General features: G+C 48.1%; 1 protein-coding gene across 2 annotated transcripts; it reads right to left on the bottom strand.

The window, feature by feature from the left end:
- Window positions 1-2,373: 2,373 nt before the first annotated feature.
- LOC118839944 (zinc finger protein OZF-like) lies at window positions 2,374-16,065 on the bottom strand. Of its 2 annotated transcripts, none has more exons than XM_036747453.1 (4): window positions 15,902-16,065; window positions 11,711-11,837; window positions 11,145-11,234; window positions 2,374-4,411 (listed from the first exon to the last, which is right to left on the bottom strand). In XM_036747453.1, the coding sequence occupies exons 1-4, from the start codon at window positions 15,953-15,955 to the stop codon at window positions 3,078-3,080; spliced, it is 1,605 nt and encodes a 534-aa protein (XP_036603348.1). In that variant the 5' UTR covers window positions 15,956-16,065; the 3' UTR covers window positions 2,374-3,077. The 2 variants fall into 2 exon arrangements, with proteins under 2 accessions (XP_036603348.1, XP_036603349.1); XM_036747454.1 differs by lacking the exon at window positions 15,902-16,065 and adding an exon at window positions 15,546-15,631.
- Window positions 16,066-17,550: the final 1,485 nt, after the last annotated feature.

Raw genomic sequence — 17,550 nt, 5'->3', positions numbered from 1 at the left:
TGGGGGCAGCTAGGTGGCACAGTGAGTACAGCACTGGCCCTGGAGTCAGGAGGACCTGAGTTCAAATCCGGCCTCAGACACTTAACACTTACTAGCTGTGTGACCTTGGGCAAGTCACTTAACCCCAGTTGCCTTCCCTTCTCCCCTCCAAAGACAAAACAAAAAAAAAAAAGAGAGAAACACTGGAGTTTCACCTCACAACCTACAAATAGGCAAAGAGGATTTTTTAGATGGCACCATTTTGGAGCATTTGAGGGGATGGTAAGCACACTAATACATTGCTGGTAGAGCTGTAAATCAGTACAACCATTTTGGAAAGCAATTTAGAATGATGCAAATAAAGTGACTAAGATGCCTATAGCCTTTGAACTGGAAGCTCCATCCCTGTGCTTATATTCCAAGGAAGCCATTGTTAAGAAGCTTCCACATACCATAAAATATTTATAGCAGCACCTTTTGTGAGAGTTGGAAACAAAGCAGATGACAAATGATCAGGAAATGGCTAAACAAACTGTGATACTTGAATGGTATGCTGTAAGAAATGATGTGCACAATGAATAGAGAAGCATGGGAAAAATTTTATGAACTGATGAAGTGAAGTCAGCAGAGGCAAGAACATAATACTAACTACAACAAACTACAACTACATGCCAAAAAATCTTGGAACACAGAACAATTATAAAGATCAAGCAGGACTTGAAAAGATGAGAGAATACCCCCAAACCATTCCTTTGTGAAGTTGGGAGATCCACAGGCATTACACATTGCACACATTTTGACTTTTTCATCATATCGAATAGTTGTGCTCATTTACTCTATTCTTCTGTCTTTGATGGCTCTCTAGGAAATGGAGAGAGAAGTACACTGGGGAAAACTACAATGATATACAAACTACAATGATATAAAAACCTAAAGTATCAAAAACATTTTTAAAAACAAAAAAATTTCAAATGGATGACCTGTAGATATTAAATATTAAAATGATACAAGTATATTAAATAAAAGTCACATCTAGATATTATAGGAATATTAAGAATGAATTTATCAGTTTAATTCACATCTAGTTGGACAAAAATCACTTTCTAATAGCATCCTTTATTTTCAATTTCTTCTGATACCTACTTTTACATTTTTGATACTGGCCATTTGGTTTTTCTTTTTTAACAGTAGAGTGCTCGCCTTTAGGTGAGAAATATGAGTACAATTCCTATCTAAATCGGTTACTAGTTGAGTCATTCAGGGCATTTCAATTAACCTTCCCAGTCTGTTCCTGATCAGTAGAAAAGGGGGTTGTGATACTTCCTGTCTCAAAGGTTGCTTACATAGGACATACCCACCATTTGAACCCTGCACATTCAGTTTCTCCCTAGGAATGGAAACCATCTCCAGAATAGAATTTCTCATTGTTGGCTTCTCCAAGTCTTGGATGATGAAGTTATGATTAAAACATACCAGGAAGTTATCAGCGGCTCTGCTGTTAGCAGGGAGAGACCCAGATGTCTAGAAAATGGCAGTCCCTTCCCCATTACTATTATAACAAGCTTCTAGGCCCAAGCTCCTGCTCTACACTGGGTTCTTGGGTTCTTCCTTCCCAACGGACACTGCTGCTCACACAGCTTGGATGGACAGGGAGTCACCAACTAGAAATCTTTTGGGTGAGATGGTAAACAACCTGGCCTTACCTCTGCAATGACACTATGCCCTCCAGACCATCAGGCACTGCCATGTGTACGGGTGATGCCCCTGACTACCACAGGGCCTCGTCCCTTACCCAGCCCCTAAAATGCTGGATTTAGGCAAGCAGTCACTGACGTCCCCCACCCAGCTCCGCGCTTCTTTATGAATTGGCTCCCCCAAACACAATGTGAGCTCCTGGACAGCACAGAATTTCCCTTAAACTTCTGAATCTTTCCATTTATTCACTGATTCACTCTTTGTTCCCCCAAACCACTCATCTCTTTCCTCTTTCTGGCGCAGTGGGCTCTGAGGACAAAACTGTTCATGTTTCACCTTTCCTGTGACCTTCACCTAAACATTCTCCACTGCTTCCCCACCCAGCTTCTGGAGTTCCCTCACAGGAGCAGACTCAAGTGACCAATGCTATGACAGCCCCCTTTTCACCCACTCTGCTTGTCTTAAGTTATTCACATCCAGAGCCAAGGGCCTGCCATGGGTTTCATCCAGCCAAGTCTCGGATAGCTCTGTGGTCAAATTTACCTCAGACTGGGATTTCCTGTTCCTCCTGCCTGCTGTGGTTCACCTGAAATGCTGCAGGATGAAACCAGATGAAAACAGGAATAACAACATCCCTCGGAAACATGCCCGGATTTCAAAAGGTGACAGAAAGAAAGAGAACCACTCTGCTTGTGAAAATTAATGTTACACCATTTTTACTCAAGAAACTACAAATAATGGGAGATTACATTTCAACTTATTTATTACATTTAAATAATATATATTTATATTTACTTGAAAAAGTAAGAATTCTCTCACATTAGAAAGTTTTTCTCTCTAGCCAAATGTATCCCCACATTCATTCACTTTAGTATGAGTTTTGAAGCTTAAGAAGTGTCCCTTGTCAATGAAGGTTTTCTCACATTCACTACATTCAAACATTTTCACTCCAACATGAGTTTTCTGGTGATTCAAAGTTCTTCAGTGCTTATAAACTTTCCCAAATTCATTATATTTAAGGATTTCACTCCAGTGTGGGTTTTCTAATGGGTAATAAGATAGCCCTTCAAAAAGAAGGCTTTCCCACATACTGCACTCAAAGGGTTTCATTCCAGGTTGAGTTCTCTCCTGAATTATTAATTATATCTTCTTACATTCCATGGAGTTCTCTCCACTACAGATCTTCCAACAACTAATACAGGATCTCCTCCAAAGAAAGGCTATTCAACATCATTATATTCAAAGGGTTTCACTTAGGTGTGGATCCTCTAATTGGCTAATAAGAGATGTTGTTGTAAAGAAGATTTTTTTCCCACGTTGATTACTTTCAAAGGATTTCACTCCAGTGTGGATTCTCTGATGATGAATGAAGTGTTCCTTCCAAATGAAGTCTCTCCCACATTTCACACTCCAAAAGATTTCACTCCAGTATGAGTTCTCTCATGGTTAATTAGGTATGTCTTCTCACTAAAGGCTTTCCCACATTCTTTGCATTCAAAGGGTTTCACTCCAGTATGAATTCTCTGATGCCTATTAAGATGTGCCTTCCGAAAGAAGGCTTTGCCACATTCATTACATTCAAAAGGTTTCACTCCAGTATGAGTTCCTTGATGGCTATTAAGTTGTCCCTTCTGACGGAAGGCTTTGCCACATTCATTACATTTAAAAGGCTTCACTCCAGTATGAGTTGTTTGATGCCTATAAAGGTTGCCCCTCCGAAAGAAGGCTTTTCCACAAACTTTACAATCAAAAGGTTTCAGTCCCGGGTGGATTCTCTGATGGCTAATAAGGGTTCTTCTTGTAGTTAAGGCTTTCCCACATTCATTACATTCCAAGATTTTTGCTCCAGTATGAGTTCTCTGGTGCCTATTAAGGTTTCCCTTCTGAAAGAAGGCTTTTCCACACTCATTACATTCGAAGGGTTTCACTCCAGTGTGAATTCTCTGGTGGCTATTTAGATTTCCCTTCTGAAAGAAGGCTTTACCACATTCTTTACATTGAAATGGTTTCACTCCAGTGTGGATTCTCTGATGGCTAATAAGGTATTCCTTTCGCATAAATCCTATCCCACATATATCACATTCAAAGGGTTTCACTCCAGTGTGGATTCTCTGATGGTAAGTAAGGGTTTTCCTTGAAGATAATGATTTCCCGCATTCCCTACATTCAAACGGTTTCACTCCAGAAGATTTCTGTTGTCCAATAAGTCGTCCCCCATCACTGAAGCCTTTTTCACACTCATTAAGTTCAAACAATTTCACTCCAGTGTGAATTCTTTGATGTTTACTAAGTGCTTCCCTATCCCAGAAAGTTTTCCAACATACATCACATTCGAAAGAGTTTTCTCCAGTGTGACTTTTCTGCTGCCCATTAAGATTTAATCTCTTGCCAAAGGCTTTCTTTCCAAGTGAATTATACTTATGGAATCTTTCTTCTATGTCACCTCTCCAATGTGGAAAAAAGACTGGCTCCATGTTAAAATGTCTAACAAATCTACTATACTCAGGTACACTCACCATATCAAACGTACTATTAAGAGTCATTGTCACTTGTTGGGACTGTCTCTCCTGGTGACCCTCCTGTCTCTCTAACCTAACTTCCCATTCCTCAGATTCTCCCATCCCGGGATACCAGTTACTTTCCATTGACAATCTTTCTTGGGCCAATGTTCCTGGGCAAATGCCCTCAGTCAGAACCGAATCCTTGGTTTCACACCTAGCATTCCAACTCAGGTAATCTGAAACAAATAAAACTGTGTCAGACAAGCAGACCAGGCTTGAAGGATGTAGAATACCTAATTGTAATGGTAATCTAAATTTGAAGATCTTTCCTACCCATTGAAAGGGCATGTGACCTGCTTACATCACAGGAAGCCTAAGTCACATGTGGTAGGAGGAGCTTGCTGAGAGGAAAAGGAAAGTGTGCCACAGAAATTGCTGAGAGCGAGCAGTTAGAGCTGAGGGAAAGAGCAGACATGTGCTGTGCTGTGAGTGTGTTTGTGGGAAGGCCCCAGCAGAGGACGTGCAAGATTATGGGATGGTGAGGTTCCATACTGTGACACTATGTTTTAAGTTCCTTGCTATTATGATAAAGTAGGCTTACTGGTTTTGGGAGTTGCTTGCTGCTTGGATGGGTTGGACTTACTGGTTATGGGATTTGGTGATCTGGTGTCTGAATAAATATTTTACTTCTACCTTCTATATGGAGAGTCTCATATTTTACAATACAGAATTACCTAGGCATATTCACAATTATTCTTGATGTTGGTTTATTGCCTTGCTAATACAGTAATTAAAGGAAGATTAAGATACACACAATAAGAGATCCTCAGTGTCATGCTCAATCCCCTTTTTCTTTGCCTATGTACATGGAAATACACATTTTAAAATACATAAACTTCTCAATTGGGGTTAAGTGATTTGCCCAAGGTCACACCACTAGTAAACGTGTCAAGTGTCTGGGGCCAGATCTGAACTCAGGTCGTCCTGACTTCAGGGCCGGTGCTCCACTCACTGTGCCACCTAGCTGCCCCAATACATAAATTTCTAATGTCAATACAAATGTGTCAGTAGCCATTCTCCTATGTGCTGGAGGCAAAGACACTGCTTTATGGAACATTCTTCATTAAGTCTTTCCCATGAAAGGCAGAGGTATTTCATATGTACTCAGTAAAATGAAAACCTTTATGGGGTGATTAAAGGCAAATGAGCAAACAGAAACAGCTGGACCTCACCAACTAGACCCTAAAATTCTATTCCAGGGCAATGAAGCACTCAGAGATAGATGCTATGAGAAAGTATACGTTCATGGTGTGGATCCAAGATGGCAGAGTGCGAGGAAGGATTGCAGTCACCTCCCTTCCAAAAAGACTCACCAAATCCTGGTGGAGAAGTCCCAACAAGTCATGGTGAGTTATCTGTCCATGCCAGCTCAGCACAGGGAGGCAGAAAGACAGACTAATGAAGAGCATCATGCCAAGGACTTGTGCACCTTGGACAAGAGGCGGTCTCAGATCCATATCAGGGGTCAAACAGACCCATATCGGGGCACTGTGATGGGGAGAGCTGTTGACCAGCAGCTCTGTCTCCCAGTCCCCAGTTATAGTCACCAATCAAGAGTAGAGTGATAAGGAGACCTGCACAGGGATGTGGCATTGTCAGGTAGGAAGGACTAAGGAAGACGGAAGGTCAGAAGCCAGCAAGAGCATTGGGGTGGCTCAGACCTGAAGCTCACAGCAGGTTCTCACCCCCAGCATAGCCTAGCCTGGAGAGGAATAGCCAAGGTAGCAATCTCAGATCCAAGAGGATCCTACAATTCTGCAATTTTGAACCAACAGAGATTTGCAACAAGCTGTAGCAGTAAATTCTTACACAGATTGAATCCAGATCAGAAACTTGTCAAGCTCAGACATGCCCTGGAGAGGATACTGGGAAAGCTTGTGGATCCTCAGATTGAGATGGTCTTGAGATCCTGGAGTAATACAATGCCCCACACTCCAAGAAAGCAGAAACAGGACCAGACCAGGCCTTTCCTCCCAAAGTGTGACAGAGCCCAGACCTAACATCAAATCCAGTCAGGAAGTAGGCAGGAAGAATGAGCCGACAAAAAAAAGAGGCCCATCATAATGACCTAGCGGAGACACTCAAGACAGAAACCCAGAAGGGAAGGACTCCAAAACACCTATAAATAGAGCCTCACAGAAAACACACCCTAAGCACAAACAAACAAAATTCCTGGGAGAGAGGAACTAAGAATTTTTTACAAAGATACAAAATGTTTTGATAAATGGAATGAAAATACCTAAGGAAAAAATTGGAAAAGAAATGAGCCATGGAAAGAGAAATGAAAAGGAAATTAACAGCCTGGCATAAAAGATACAAAACTTTGTCTAAGCAGCATGCTTCCTGATAACCAGGATGGCCAAAGAGAAGCCAGGGACTCCACAAAATGTGAAGAAATATTTGAATCAAGGTCAAGAAGCTGAAAAAGATGTAAGGTAACTTAAAGCAAAAAGAAAAGACCTGAAAATAGATCGAGGAGAAAAAAATTAAGAATCATTGGACTTTTTAATAAAAAGTCATTTTTCAGTTGTGTCTGATTCTTCATGACTCCATTTGGGGTTTTCTTGGCAGAGATGTTGGGAGTAGTTTGCGATTTCATTCTCCAGCTCATTTTACAGATAAGGAAACTAAGGCAAACAGGGTGAAGTGACTTGCCCAAGATCACACAATTAGTAAGTGTCTGAGTCTGGATTTGAACTGTGCCACCTAGCGGCCCCTATCATTGGACTACCTAAATGCTATGATGAAAAGAAGCTAGATACAATATGTCAAGAAATCTTAAAAGAAAACTTCCCTGCTCTCAAAAGACAAAGTTGAAATAGAAAGAACCTACTGGTTACCTCCTGAAAGAAACTCCAAAATGAATACTCACGGGATCATAATAGCCAAAAGACAGAGTTGCCAGGTTAAAGAAAAAAATAACACAAGCAGTCAGAAAGAAAGAATTCAAGTACCAAAGAGCCATACAGTCAGGATCACACACGATTTAGCAGCCACCACTACAAAAGAGGAGAGAACTTGGAATGATATTCCAAAAGCAAAGGGTATAGCTTATGGCCAAGAAAAAGGTTACCTACCCGGCAAAACTGAGTATAATAGTACAGGGGAAATGGACTGATACCTAAAGAGAGGATTCCTTCTCAGCATTCCTGACAAAAGGACCTGAGCTGTCTAGAAACTCTGAAGTTCAAAAGCACGAGTGAAGAGAAAAGAAAAAGGAAAATATGAACGAACGATCAACAAATCAATGAACATTCATTGCCTACTGTGTGCCAGGCACTGAGCTGGGAGCTAAAGACACAAAAAAAAGAGGCAAGACAGTCTCTGCCCTCAAGAAGTTTGCAATCTAATAAGTGTAACATGCAAACTAATAGGTACAAACAAGCTCTACACAGGATACATTGGCAATAATTAACAGAGAAGGCCCCAAAATTAAGAGGAGTTGGGAGAGCTCCTTACAGGAGGTGGGACTTAAAGCAAGTCTAGAGATCAGTGGTCAGAGCAGAGGAGGGAGAGCAGTCCAGGCAAGGGGAACAGCCAGAGAAAATGCCTGGAGCTGAGAAATGGAAGATCTTGTGCATGGGATAGCCAGGAGGTCACTGGATCCAAGAGGACGTACTGGGGAGTGAGGTGTGGGACGACCAGAAAGGTAGGAGACAGCAGGTCATGAAGGGCTCTGAAGGCCAAACAGCATCTTGTATTTGATCCTGTAGACAACAGTGAGCCACTAGAATTTACTGAGTAAGGGGTGACATAGTCAGACGTGTGATTTAGGAAAATCCCTTTGCTGTCTGAATGGAAGGTGGACCGGAGAGAGGACAGACTTGAAAGAAGCAGAACTCCACCCTCCACCCCTAGCAGCATTCATCCAGGTCTGAGGAGATGAGGGGATGAGGGCCGGCAGAGTCCGAGGAAAGGAGGCAGCATATTTGAGAGATGCTGCAGAGCTGAAATCAATAGGCCTTGGCACCATATTGGATATGAGGAAGGGGTGGTGAAAGAGTGATGACGCCTAGGGTGCGAGGCTGAGGAACTGGGAGGACAAAGTGCCCTTCCCTAACAGGGAAGCTTCCAGAGTGGGAAGGGTTTAGGACAGATAATGAGTTCTGTTTGGGGCGTACTGAGTTTAAGATGTCTGCTGGACATCCAATTTAAAGCCAGTTGAGAGATGGGAGACCAGAGGTCAGCAGAGATACTGCGGCAGGAAAGGTAGATTAGAGCAACACCAGAATAAAGGTGGTCACGAAATCCATGAAAGCTGTGAGATCACCATGTGAAGTAACGTAGAGGGAGAACAGCAGAGGGCCCACGACAGACCCTGCAGAACACCTATGGTTAGAAGGTGTGGCCCGGGGGAGGAGTGGTCAGAGAGGGAAGAGGAGAACCAGGAGGGCCCCGGACAGACCCTGCAGGACACCAGCAAAAGAGGCAGAGGAGGAGCGGTCAGAGAGGGGGGTGGCAGTCTTAAGAACCTAGAGGAAAAAAATGTATCAAGGAGGAGAGCACCCAAAAGTGTACGAGGCCATGGAGGTCATGAAGGACAAGTACTGAGAAAAGGCTATTGGGCCTGATAACTAAGACATCACTGGTGACTCTGGAGAAAGCGGTTTAGGTGGACTGATGAGGTCACAAGCCAGACTGTAAGTGGTTAAGAGAAAGAGAAGGAAGTGGTAGGCACCAATGGGTGGCAACCTTTGGGAAAAGTTCAGCTACAAAGAGCAGAAGAGAAAGAGGACCATAAAGAGGAGGGGGGGAGGACTGCCACTTGAATCTCACTCTCATCTGGACTGGTTCAAAGAAGAAAGCACACGCGCATGCGCACACGCACACACATATATACACATGTGCACACATGCACACACATACATACATACACATGGAGGTAGAGAAAAAAGGGAAGTGGGATGGAAAGAGAAGAAGGCAGAGGGATAACCAGAGGAAGGGTGGATTATGGGAGAATTTGTCCTAAGCAAATCAAACTCTAAAGATGGACAAAAATAGCTCTTTTTGAGGTGGCAAAAAATGGGAATCTGAGGGGGTGTCTAGAACCTGGGGAACAGGTTGAAAAGTGACATCATATAAATGTGACAGAATCCAATGGTGCTGAACAGTGTAACAACTGACCAGGATCCAGAGGACCAACGACGGAACGTGCTGCCCAGTTCCCACTAGGGATAGGAAGGACCAGGAGTGCAGAAAGAGACAAATACTTTGGATGTGGCCAGCGTGGGGACTTATCTTGACTGACTGGTTAGATGGGTTGTGTTAATTTAAAAAATAAGATTGAAGAATAACTGAACAAAGCCCAAAACATAGAGTTAAGTAAATAATATTGTGCCCTAAAAGTACAGAGAAGGAAGCACTGACAGACAAGTGGAGAGACAAATGAAGTGACAAGAGATCCCCAAGCACATCAGCACAACTGAGGCAGCAGATGGCACTTAGCAAGGGTTGCAGATGGTCCCAAAGTCTTGGCAAAGACTGAAGAGGGGGTTAAGAGGGGAAACACTGGTTGCGTTTTCTTTCCTGTTGTCCATTGAGGCCCAGAGATGAACAAGACAAGATGAGGTTTGCCCACCCAGCTACAAAGATGGTTTCTGAGTATGGAGTTTGGGTTTCTATACCAAGGCTTAAAATGCAGGGCCGACAGACTTTGAATGAAGTCTAGGAAGGACGCCTCTCCTGCTGCCTTAAAAAGGATGAAAAGGGCTTAAAATGGAAAAGGATGGGGAGCCCATGTTTACCTCCAACCCCAAGTTAGATTACACAGAATACGAGGAGGAAGGCAAACCAGCGGCTCAGACACCCAGAAGTTCACAGGGCACATCATCCATTAAAGGAGCCAGCTGTCTGTGTAGCCACAGGGCTCCAAGTGCAGGCCACAAACCGGGGGAAGCAGAGGGCCCACTGCAGGGGGCAGACGGCACTGACAACCTAGGGATGGACCCCCAGAGTGGAAGGAAACAGGAGGGCGAAAGGAGGTGGGGGAAAATTCAAAAGCTCCATTCAGGAGGAAATTGAATGGTAAAAGCTCATTGGAGGAAATCCGGCTGGAGGCCAGTCACAAGGCAGACACAAGGCAGACACCTGGAGAGGAGGCGGCGCCAGACAAGGAGCCTGGGAAAGGAGCAGAAGGAATGAGAGTGCAGTGAGGAGGGCTTCGGGTCCCCAGGCATCCACTGCCCAAAGCAGAGCAGCTCATAATGTCCTGCCTTCCTTAGGATAGCTTCATTTTCCAAAAGCTGGAATACCCCAAAAAAGGGAAACTCAACTCTCAAGTGGATTCTCTTGAGCAAGAAGCAGCAGAAATAATGGGAACCCACTAGGAAAGCTCCTCCTGGGGTCAGTGACACACAAGAAGGAAATGTGGGCCTCGTGGTATGTGCGCCCCAGAGTTGGGGAAAACGCTTTTCAAGGAGTTCAGAGGAAGGCTGGCAGAGGATCTTATGAGACAAAGTGCTAATGGGAGGGATGGGAGACACCCAGGAAGGAAATTCTGAAGGCACAAAGAAATTAATTCCAGTAAGAAGGAAAAAAAAACTTGACTGACTAAAGATTAATCTTCAGTCATTTTTCAGTTGTGTCTGACTCTTCGCGACCCCAGGTTTTCTTGGCAGACACTGGAGTGGTTTACCATTTTCTTCTCCAGCTCATTTTACAGATGAGGAACTGAGGCAAACAGGGTGAAGTGACCTGCCCAGGGTCACACAGCTAGGAAGTGTCTGAGGCCAGATTTGCACTCAGGAAGATGAGTCTTCCCAAACCCAGGCCTGGCAATCTATCCACTCGCACCACCTAGCTGCCCCTACTTTGAAGACACCCAAGTGTTTTATTTATTTTTAAAACTAAATTAAGGGGCAAGCAAGGCCTGGGGGAAGGTGGCCCTCGGGCCACCTGTCACTCACTCACCTGGGCAGGGGCCTCTGAGGATGCCCGCCATCCATGGCGCTTCTCCTCTCTCCAACAGGGAGATCACGGCGGGTTTGGACACTGGAAGCCCTGATCATGGAGAGAGAGAGGAGAAAGGATTGGGACACAAAGCCTGGCCTCTTCCTCCTCCTTCAGAGAAAGGAATAAACGCTAAGAAAGTACATACACACAATGGTGGGACAAGGGGTCTCTGAAGGCCACTCCCTGTTGTATTCGGTCCAAGTTCAAGGAGAGGTCACATCTGCTTTGGGCTCAGAAAGAAAATCGGTGACCTGAGGCCTCTCAAAGTCTTTGTCCTGGACTGGGCCAAGAATCTTAGACACAGGGAAGCCAGAGCCTCAGGGCCAGTCCAAGGGAGTTAGGGGATTTCCATCAAGCAAAGAGGACCAAAAACATCCCAACAACAAGCACCCTCCCCCCACTGTCCCTCCTGGGCACCATTGCTGGACATCGAACAAAAACTCAGGGTGGCCCTTCACACCGCAGGAGGCAGACGGAGGGGACAGTGCAGGCACGCCCTGAGTCACAGGGGTGGCGGTCCTTACCCACGGACACCAGGTTCTCATAGTTCTCCAGCATCACGTCCCTGTACAGGTCCCTCTGGGCCGGGCTCAGGCGTCTCCATTCTTCCAGGGAGAAATCCACAGACACGTCCCTGAATGTCACTGGACCCTGAAACATCAAACGCATCTCTGCTCAGCAAGGACCATCCCTCCCAACATCCACAGGAGACCCAGGGAGTGGGCAGGGGTATACATCACTGAGGGTTTGAAGAAACCCACGCTCGTTCTTTACTACTGACATCTGTCAGAGAAGGTTACGGTAGAAGGAGCAGAAGAGAGAAAGCCTTGGGGGAAACCAGAAGGAACTGGAGGTAAGGACCTGAAGAGAAGAACTGAAGAAGGAAAAGGAGGAGAAGACATAGAGACCCATGGAAAGTAGTTTGGCTGGATCTCTGGGATGTGGAAGAGAGCTCAACAGAAGAAGTCTGGACATGCAGGAAGGGACCTAGTTGAGAAGAGTTTGCCTTCCAAACACAGAACTTTTCTATTCAATCCTGAAGGTCACAGGCAAGCCGTGAAGATTATTAAGATGGCCAGACGTGTGCTTTAGGACAAATGAAGACTTACTGCAGAAAACTGGACTGGAAGTGGCCTAGGGGTAACTCAGCTCTAATCAGGAAGTCGAATTATATTGTTCCACTGAGAAGAAAAGGAAGGAAGCACCTGGCACTGAGAAATACCTTCGGGGCCCCTCCTGGGCAGGAGCTGGCACTCTGAGATACAGCTGCTCGGCCCCCAAAGCAGGAGGAATTAGTCCTTCCCCAGTGGAAGGGGTGCAGAGAACATCAGTCTGGCTGCCTCCCCTGGGCCAGGGGAGGAGAAGGATCATTGGCGGAAGAAAGGCAGGTGAGAATGTGCATGTTACCGCTCTGCGAGGGGAGCAGGGGATAGGCCTGAGGAGGGGCGCCCAGCCTCTCTCAATGGCTCCTCACCTTTGCGAAATGGAGACAGGAGACCTCAGAACCCATTTAAAAGAACTCTGTGCCAACAGCATGTATTGTTAATGTATTTTTTGCTTGATGGGAAATTCTTTCCCATCCATTAACAGCTCATGTGATCTGCTTAAGTCACATGGAAGCCTAAGTCACATGAGCCTGGGTCACCCTCTGACCCTGAAGAAGTATATATATACTCTGAAGTTAGCATTTTGCTATGGGGCTCACTCGTGGGAAGAGTGTTCATGGGATGTGGCCAGATGGGACTCTGGGTAGCTGTTAAGGAGCCCCCCGGCTTTGAAAACCCAGGTGTTGGTGCTTCTCTCTCTCTGGTAACTATGTATGTATTGCTATGTACAGACAGAAGCCCTGTCTGCTGATTTGTGTTATTTGCTCTGTTTATATAATTTCTGCTTGTCCTTTCTGTTTGTATTTGCTCTGAAGTTCAGGGTGTTGACTTTTCCCCTGAACTAAGTGAATAGTATATATGTGTTTGATTAAAGTAAGATTGTTGACCCCTTTAAAGTTGCTTTCCTTTAGAAAAGCAGATCAAAGAACCTGTGCTAGCAGCCCTCCTGTGCGCTGGTGTTATTGGTCTCACACCTCCAAAGCAGCTGCAAGCAACAATGTTACACAGTATCATCACCTCCCCATGCAGGTGGCACAGAAGACAGAAGGGCCAGAGGTGCACCCAATACTACCCAAGAGTGACCAAGAGAAGCAATGTGGGTCCTCAGAATAGGCTCCATGCTGTGGAGATGATGGGCCTTCAGCAGGTCAGCAGGAGACTCCAGCTGGAGCCTTGGGCCCTAAGGGATCCCAAGGGGAGCAGGCATGCTTCAATGATTTATGAACAGCACAAAGGCATGAACTACTCATGGGAAGACATGGGAAGAGCATGAGAAAAGGCCAATCAAGGTGTGCCACTGGCCAAGAGCTAGTAGCCATTAAAAGGGGCTACTGCTGCCACAGAGCAAAGATGTGGGGTAGCAGTAGTAAGACGGCCCTCTAAAGAGGCTGGCAGGATATATCAGCCCTCCGCCTGCCTCCTGCTTACCAACACAAACATGCCCATGCCTACCCCAGCCACAAGAAATCCTCACTGGATTGCCCCATCACCACCAACTCTGCTGCTGTCTAAGGTCACACTCCTGGAAAAGGCCAAATACAACTGGTGCCTCCACTTCCCCTTCTCTCACTCTCTTTCTGACTCTTTAGAATCCAGTTTCTGACCTTGTTGCCAAATCCAGTGGCCTATCTCAACCTTTTTTTTCTTGACCATTCCACAAAGTTTGACAGCGTTATCATCTGCCTCTTCTTGATTCTCTCTCCTCTCCCAGTCATCAGGACACCACTCTCTCCCCCCCATCTCCTCTTATATATAAGACTTCTTCTCAGTCTCCTCTGCTGGATTACAGCAGGTGAGTGGTACCACAGCACACAGAGCCCCAACAAGAGCTCAAATCCAGCCTCAGACGCTTACTACCTATGTTTCACCCGTTTGCCTCAGTTTTCTCAAGTATAAAAAAGGAGGTAAGACTAGCCCCTAGCTCCTGGAGTTCTTGTGAGAAACAAATGATAACATTTATAAAGCAGTTAGCCCCATGCCTGGCACACAGTGGGCCATGCTTAGTGACTGACCGCCTGAAGGCAGCCTACTATGTGTCAGAAGCGCAGCTTATGCAATAACACCATTAATATAAAGACAAACAACTTGGAAAGCCTCTAGAACTCCAACCGATGCAACGACCAAGAGGGATTGCAAAGACGCTCCTCTCTCCTCCCACGGAGGTCATGGACTGAGTGTGAAGACTGAGAAGTACCTTTTGGGGGCCAGTGGACAAAGAGTCAAGACAGGGGGAGGAAGGCACAGATGGAGGGGTGGGGGAAACAGGAGTCATAGCCACAAAAAACTAAGGATGATGACGACGACATCCACATGCCACCTGAAGGCTTACAAAGCAGGACGTCTCCCTTCGTGGGAGCCTCACAACATCTCTGGGAAGAGAGTGCTATTCTTTGCCCCAGGGGACAGAGAGGTGGAGGGACTGAACTGCCCAGGTAAGTGCATCTGGAAACCATCAGCATGCAGACCACAGCTGAATCCATGGAAGCTGACCCCAGAAGAGAAGAGGGCTGGACAGGGCCCTGGCCAACACCCAGAGGGGTGCCCTGGAATAAGATCCAGCCAAGGAAACTAAGGAGAGGTCAGGGAGAGCAGGTCCCCAAAATCTAGAGGAGAGTATCAGGAGAAGAGGGTGATGGGTCGCAGGGTGGGGGGCAAAGAGGAGGAGGCCTGAGAAGAGGCCATTTCTAGATCAGATGAGTGGGACAAGGAGAGGGAGAAGAATGGAGGTGGTGGCACCAGTTACCAAGGGCCATTTCTAGGAGGGCAGCCAGGGGAAAGAGACACAGGGGATGGCACCCGGCGGGCACGGGAGCAAGGGGGGGGTGAGGGAGGGGCAATCCAATGCAGACACCCCCAAGGCCGATCCCATCCCCCCACCACCAAATGCCCATCACCCTGCAGAATGACATCACCTCTGGAACTCACACCCCCTCAGATCTGCGCGCCCCTCCCCCCCTTGGATGGTTCTCGTCTCCCCCAATGGATTGTGGGCGCCTTGAGGGCAGCTCCTTTCTCGTATCCCCAGCACCTAGCACGGTGCCTGGCACACAGTGGGTGCTTTTCTCTCCTGCCCTGCCCCGCCCCGCCCCCAACCTAGGCCTCCTTCCAGCCTGTCTTGGAAACCTTCCCTACCCTCAACAGGCACCGCCCGCCCCCCCCCCCCGCCCCCCGCTGGACCTCCCCAAGGACAACAGTGGGGGGAAGGAAAGGGCCCCCCTCCCCCCCCCCCCCGACTGCGCACACTCAGTCTCACCTTCATCCTAGGCACCCGACAGAGGGCGCCCCAAGAGATGCCTTCCGAGGCTGACTGGTCAGCCTCTGCGCATGCTCAGTCTTACCTGGAAACCTCCCCCCTCCCCACCGCCGCCCTCCCCCCCTCCGAAGTGTCCATAACTCGGGCCTCAGCGCAGGCGCAGTCTCCCAGGTCTGGGCTCGGGGTCACGGTCGGGCGTTCCAGCTCCCGCGGCCTTGTGATTGTGTATACACATGCACATCCAGACAAACACACAGATGCGCGCGCAAAGACCAGCTCGAGCACCCGCCCGGAGAGGGCCCCAAGACCCTCAAGCAAAGGCAGGCTCTTCCGCCTCCGCGCATGCGCCAACTCACCCTCGCAAATGGCCGCCTGATGCCGGCGCTCAGCCTTCTCTCCGGGGCCCTCATCCCCCTCCAGCCGCAGGCGGCGGGGCGAGGCTTCCGCGTGCACAAGGGGCTGAGAGAGATTCACCACCACAGGATTTAGGAGCCACAGGAAGGGAACTCAGGGAGGGGGCGGGGCGTGACCTCTCAGCCAATCAGACTCATCAATGGTGCTCCTCAACACTGCCCAATCACTTTCCGGCCTCCCCTCTACCCCGCGCAAAGCAGCCAATCACAGATCCATCTACTTTTTCTACCCCGCCTTAACCTTCCAAATCACAGCCCCACCTACCCTAATCCCCCAATCACAGCCTAGGGTCCCTCCTCGACCCGAATCCTCCAATCACAGGTCGAGCTCCCAGGCCCAGCCCCCTACACTATCTCCAATCTCCCAATCACAAGCCTCGTTCCTTTCCCTGACCCTAATCCCCCAGTCACTGGCCCAGCTCCCTAATCCTTCACTTACAAGCTGCTCCCTATTTCCCCAATCACAGGCTGCCCAGCTCCCTAATCACCCAATCACAGGCTGCCCAGATCCCTAATCCCCCAATCACAGGCTGCCCAGCTCCCTAATCCCCCAATCACAGGCTGCCCAGCTCCCTAATCCCCCAATCACAGGCTGCCCAGCTCCCTAATCCCCCAATCACAGGCCCAGCTCCCTAATCCCCCAGTCACAGGCTGCCCAGCTCCCTAATCCCCCAATCACAGGCTGCCCAGCTCCCTAATCCCCCAATCACAGGCTGCCCACCTCCCTAATCCCCCAATCACAGACTGCCCAGCTCCCTAATCCCCCAATCACAGGCCCAGCTCCCTAATCCCCCAGCCACAGGCCCAGCTCCCTAATCCTCCAATCACAGGCTGCCCAGCTCCCTAATCCCCCAATCACAGGCTGCCCAGCTTCCTAATCCCCCAATCACAGGCCCAGCTCCCTAATCCCCCAGTCACAGGCTGCCCAGCTTCCTAATCCCCCAATCACAGGATGCCCAGCTCCCTAATCCCCCAATCACAGGCTGCCCAGCTCCCTAATCCCCCAATCACAGGCTGCCCAGCTCCCTAATCCCCCAATCACAGGCCCAGCTCCCTAATCCCCCAGTCACAGGCTGCCCAGCTTCCTAATCCCCCAGTCACAGGCCCAGCTCCCTAATCCCCCAGTCACAGGCTGCCCAGCTCCCTAATCCCCCAATCACAGGCCCAGCTCCCTAATCCCCCAATCACAGGCTGCCCAGCTCCCTAATCCCTCAATCACAGGCTGCCCAGCTCCCTAGTCCCCCAATCACAGGCTGCCCAGCTCCCTAATCCCCCAGTCACAGGCTGCCCAGCTCCCTAATCCCCCAGTCACAGGCTGCCCAGCTCCCTAATCCCCCAGTCACAGGCTGCCCAGCTCCCTAATCCCCCAGTCACAGGCTGCCCAGCTCCCTAATCCCCCAGTCACAGGCTGCCCAGCTCCCTAATCCCCCAGTCACAGGCTGCCCAGCTCCCTAATCCCCCAGCCACAGGCCCAGCTCCCTAATCCCCCAATCACAGGCTGCCCAGCTCCCTAATCCCCCAGTCACAGGCTGCCCAGCTTCCTAATCCCCCAATCACAGGCCCAGCTCCCTAATCCCCCAGTCACAGGCTGC

The sequence above is a fragment of the Trichosurus vulpecula genome, chromosome 2, assembly GCF_011100635.1.
Source record: "Trichosurus vulpecula isolate mTriVul1 chromosome 2, mTriVul1.pri, whole genome shotgun sequence".
Taxonomy (NCBI): domain Eukaryota; kingdom Metazoa; phylum Chordata; class Mammalia; order Diprotodontia; family Phalangeridae; genus Trichosurus; species Trichosurus vulpecula.
The sequence above is the reverse complement of the archived record's forward strand: the minus strand, read 5'-3'. Positions and strand labels throughout refer to the sequence as shown.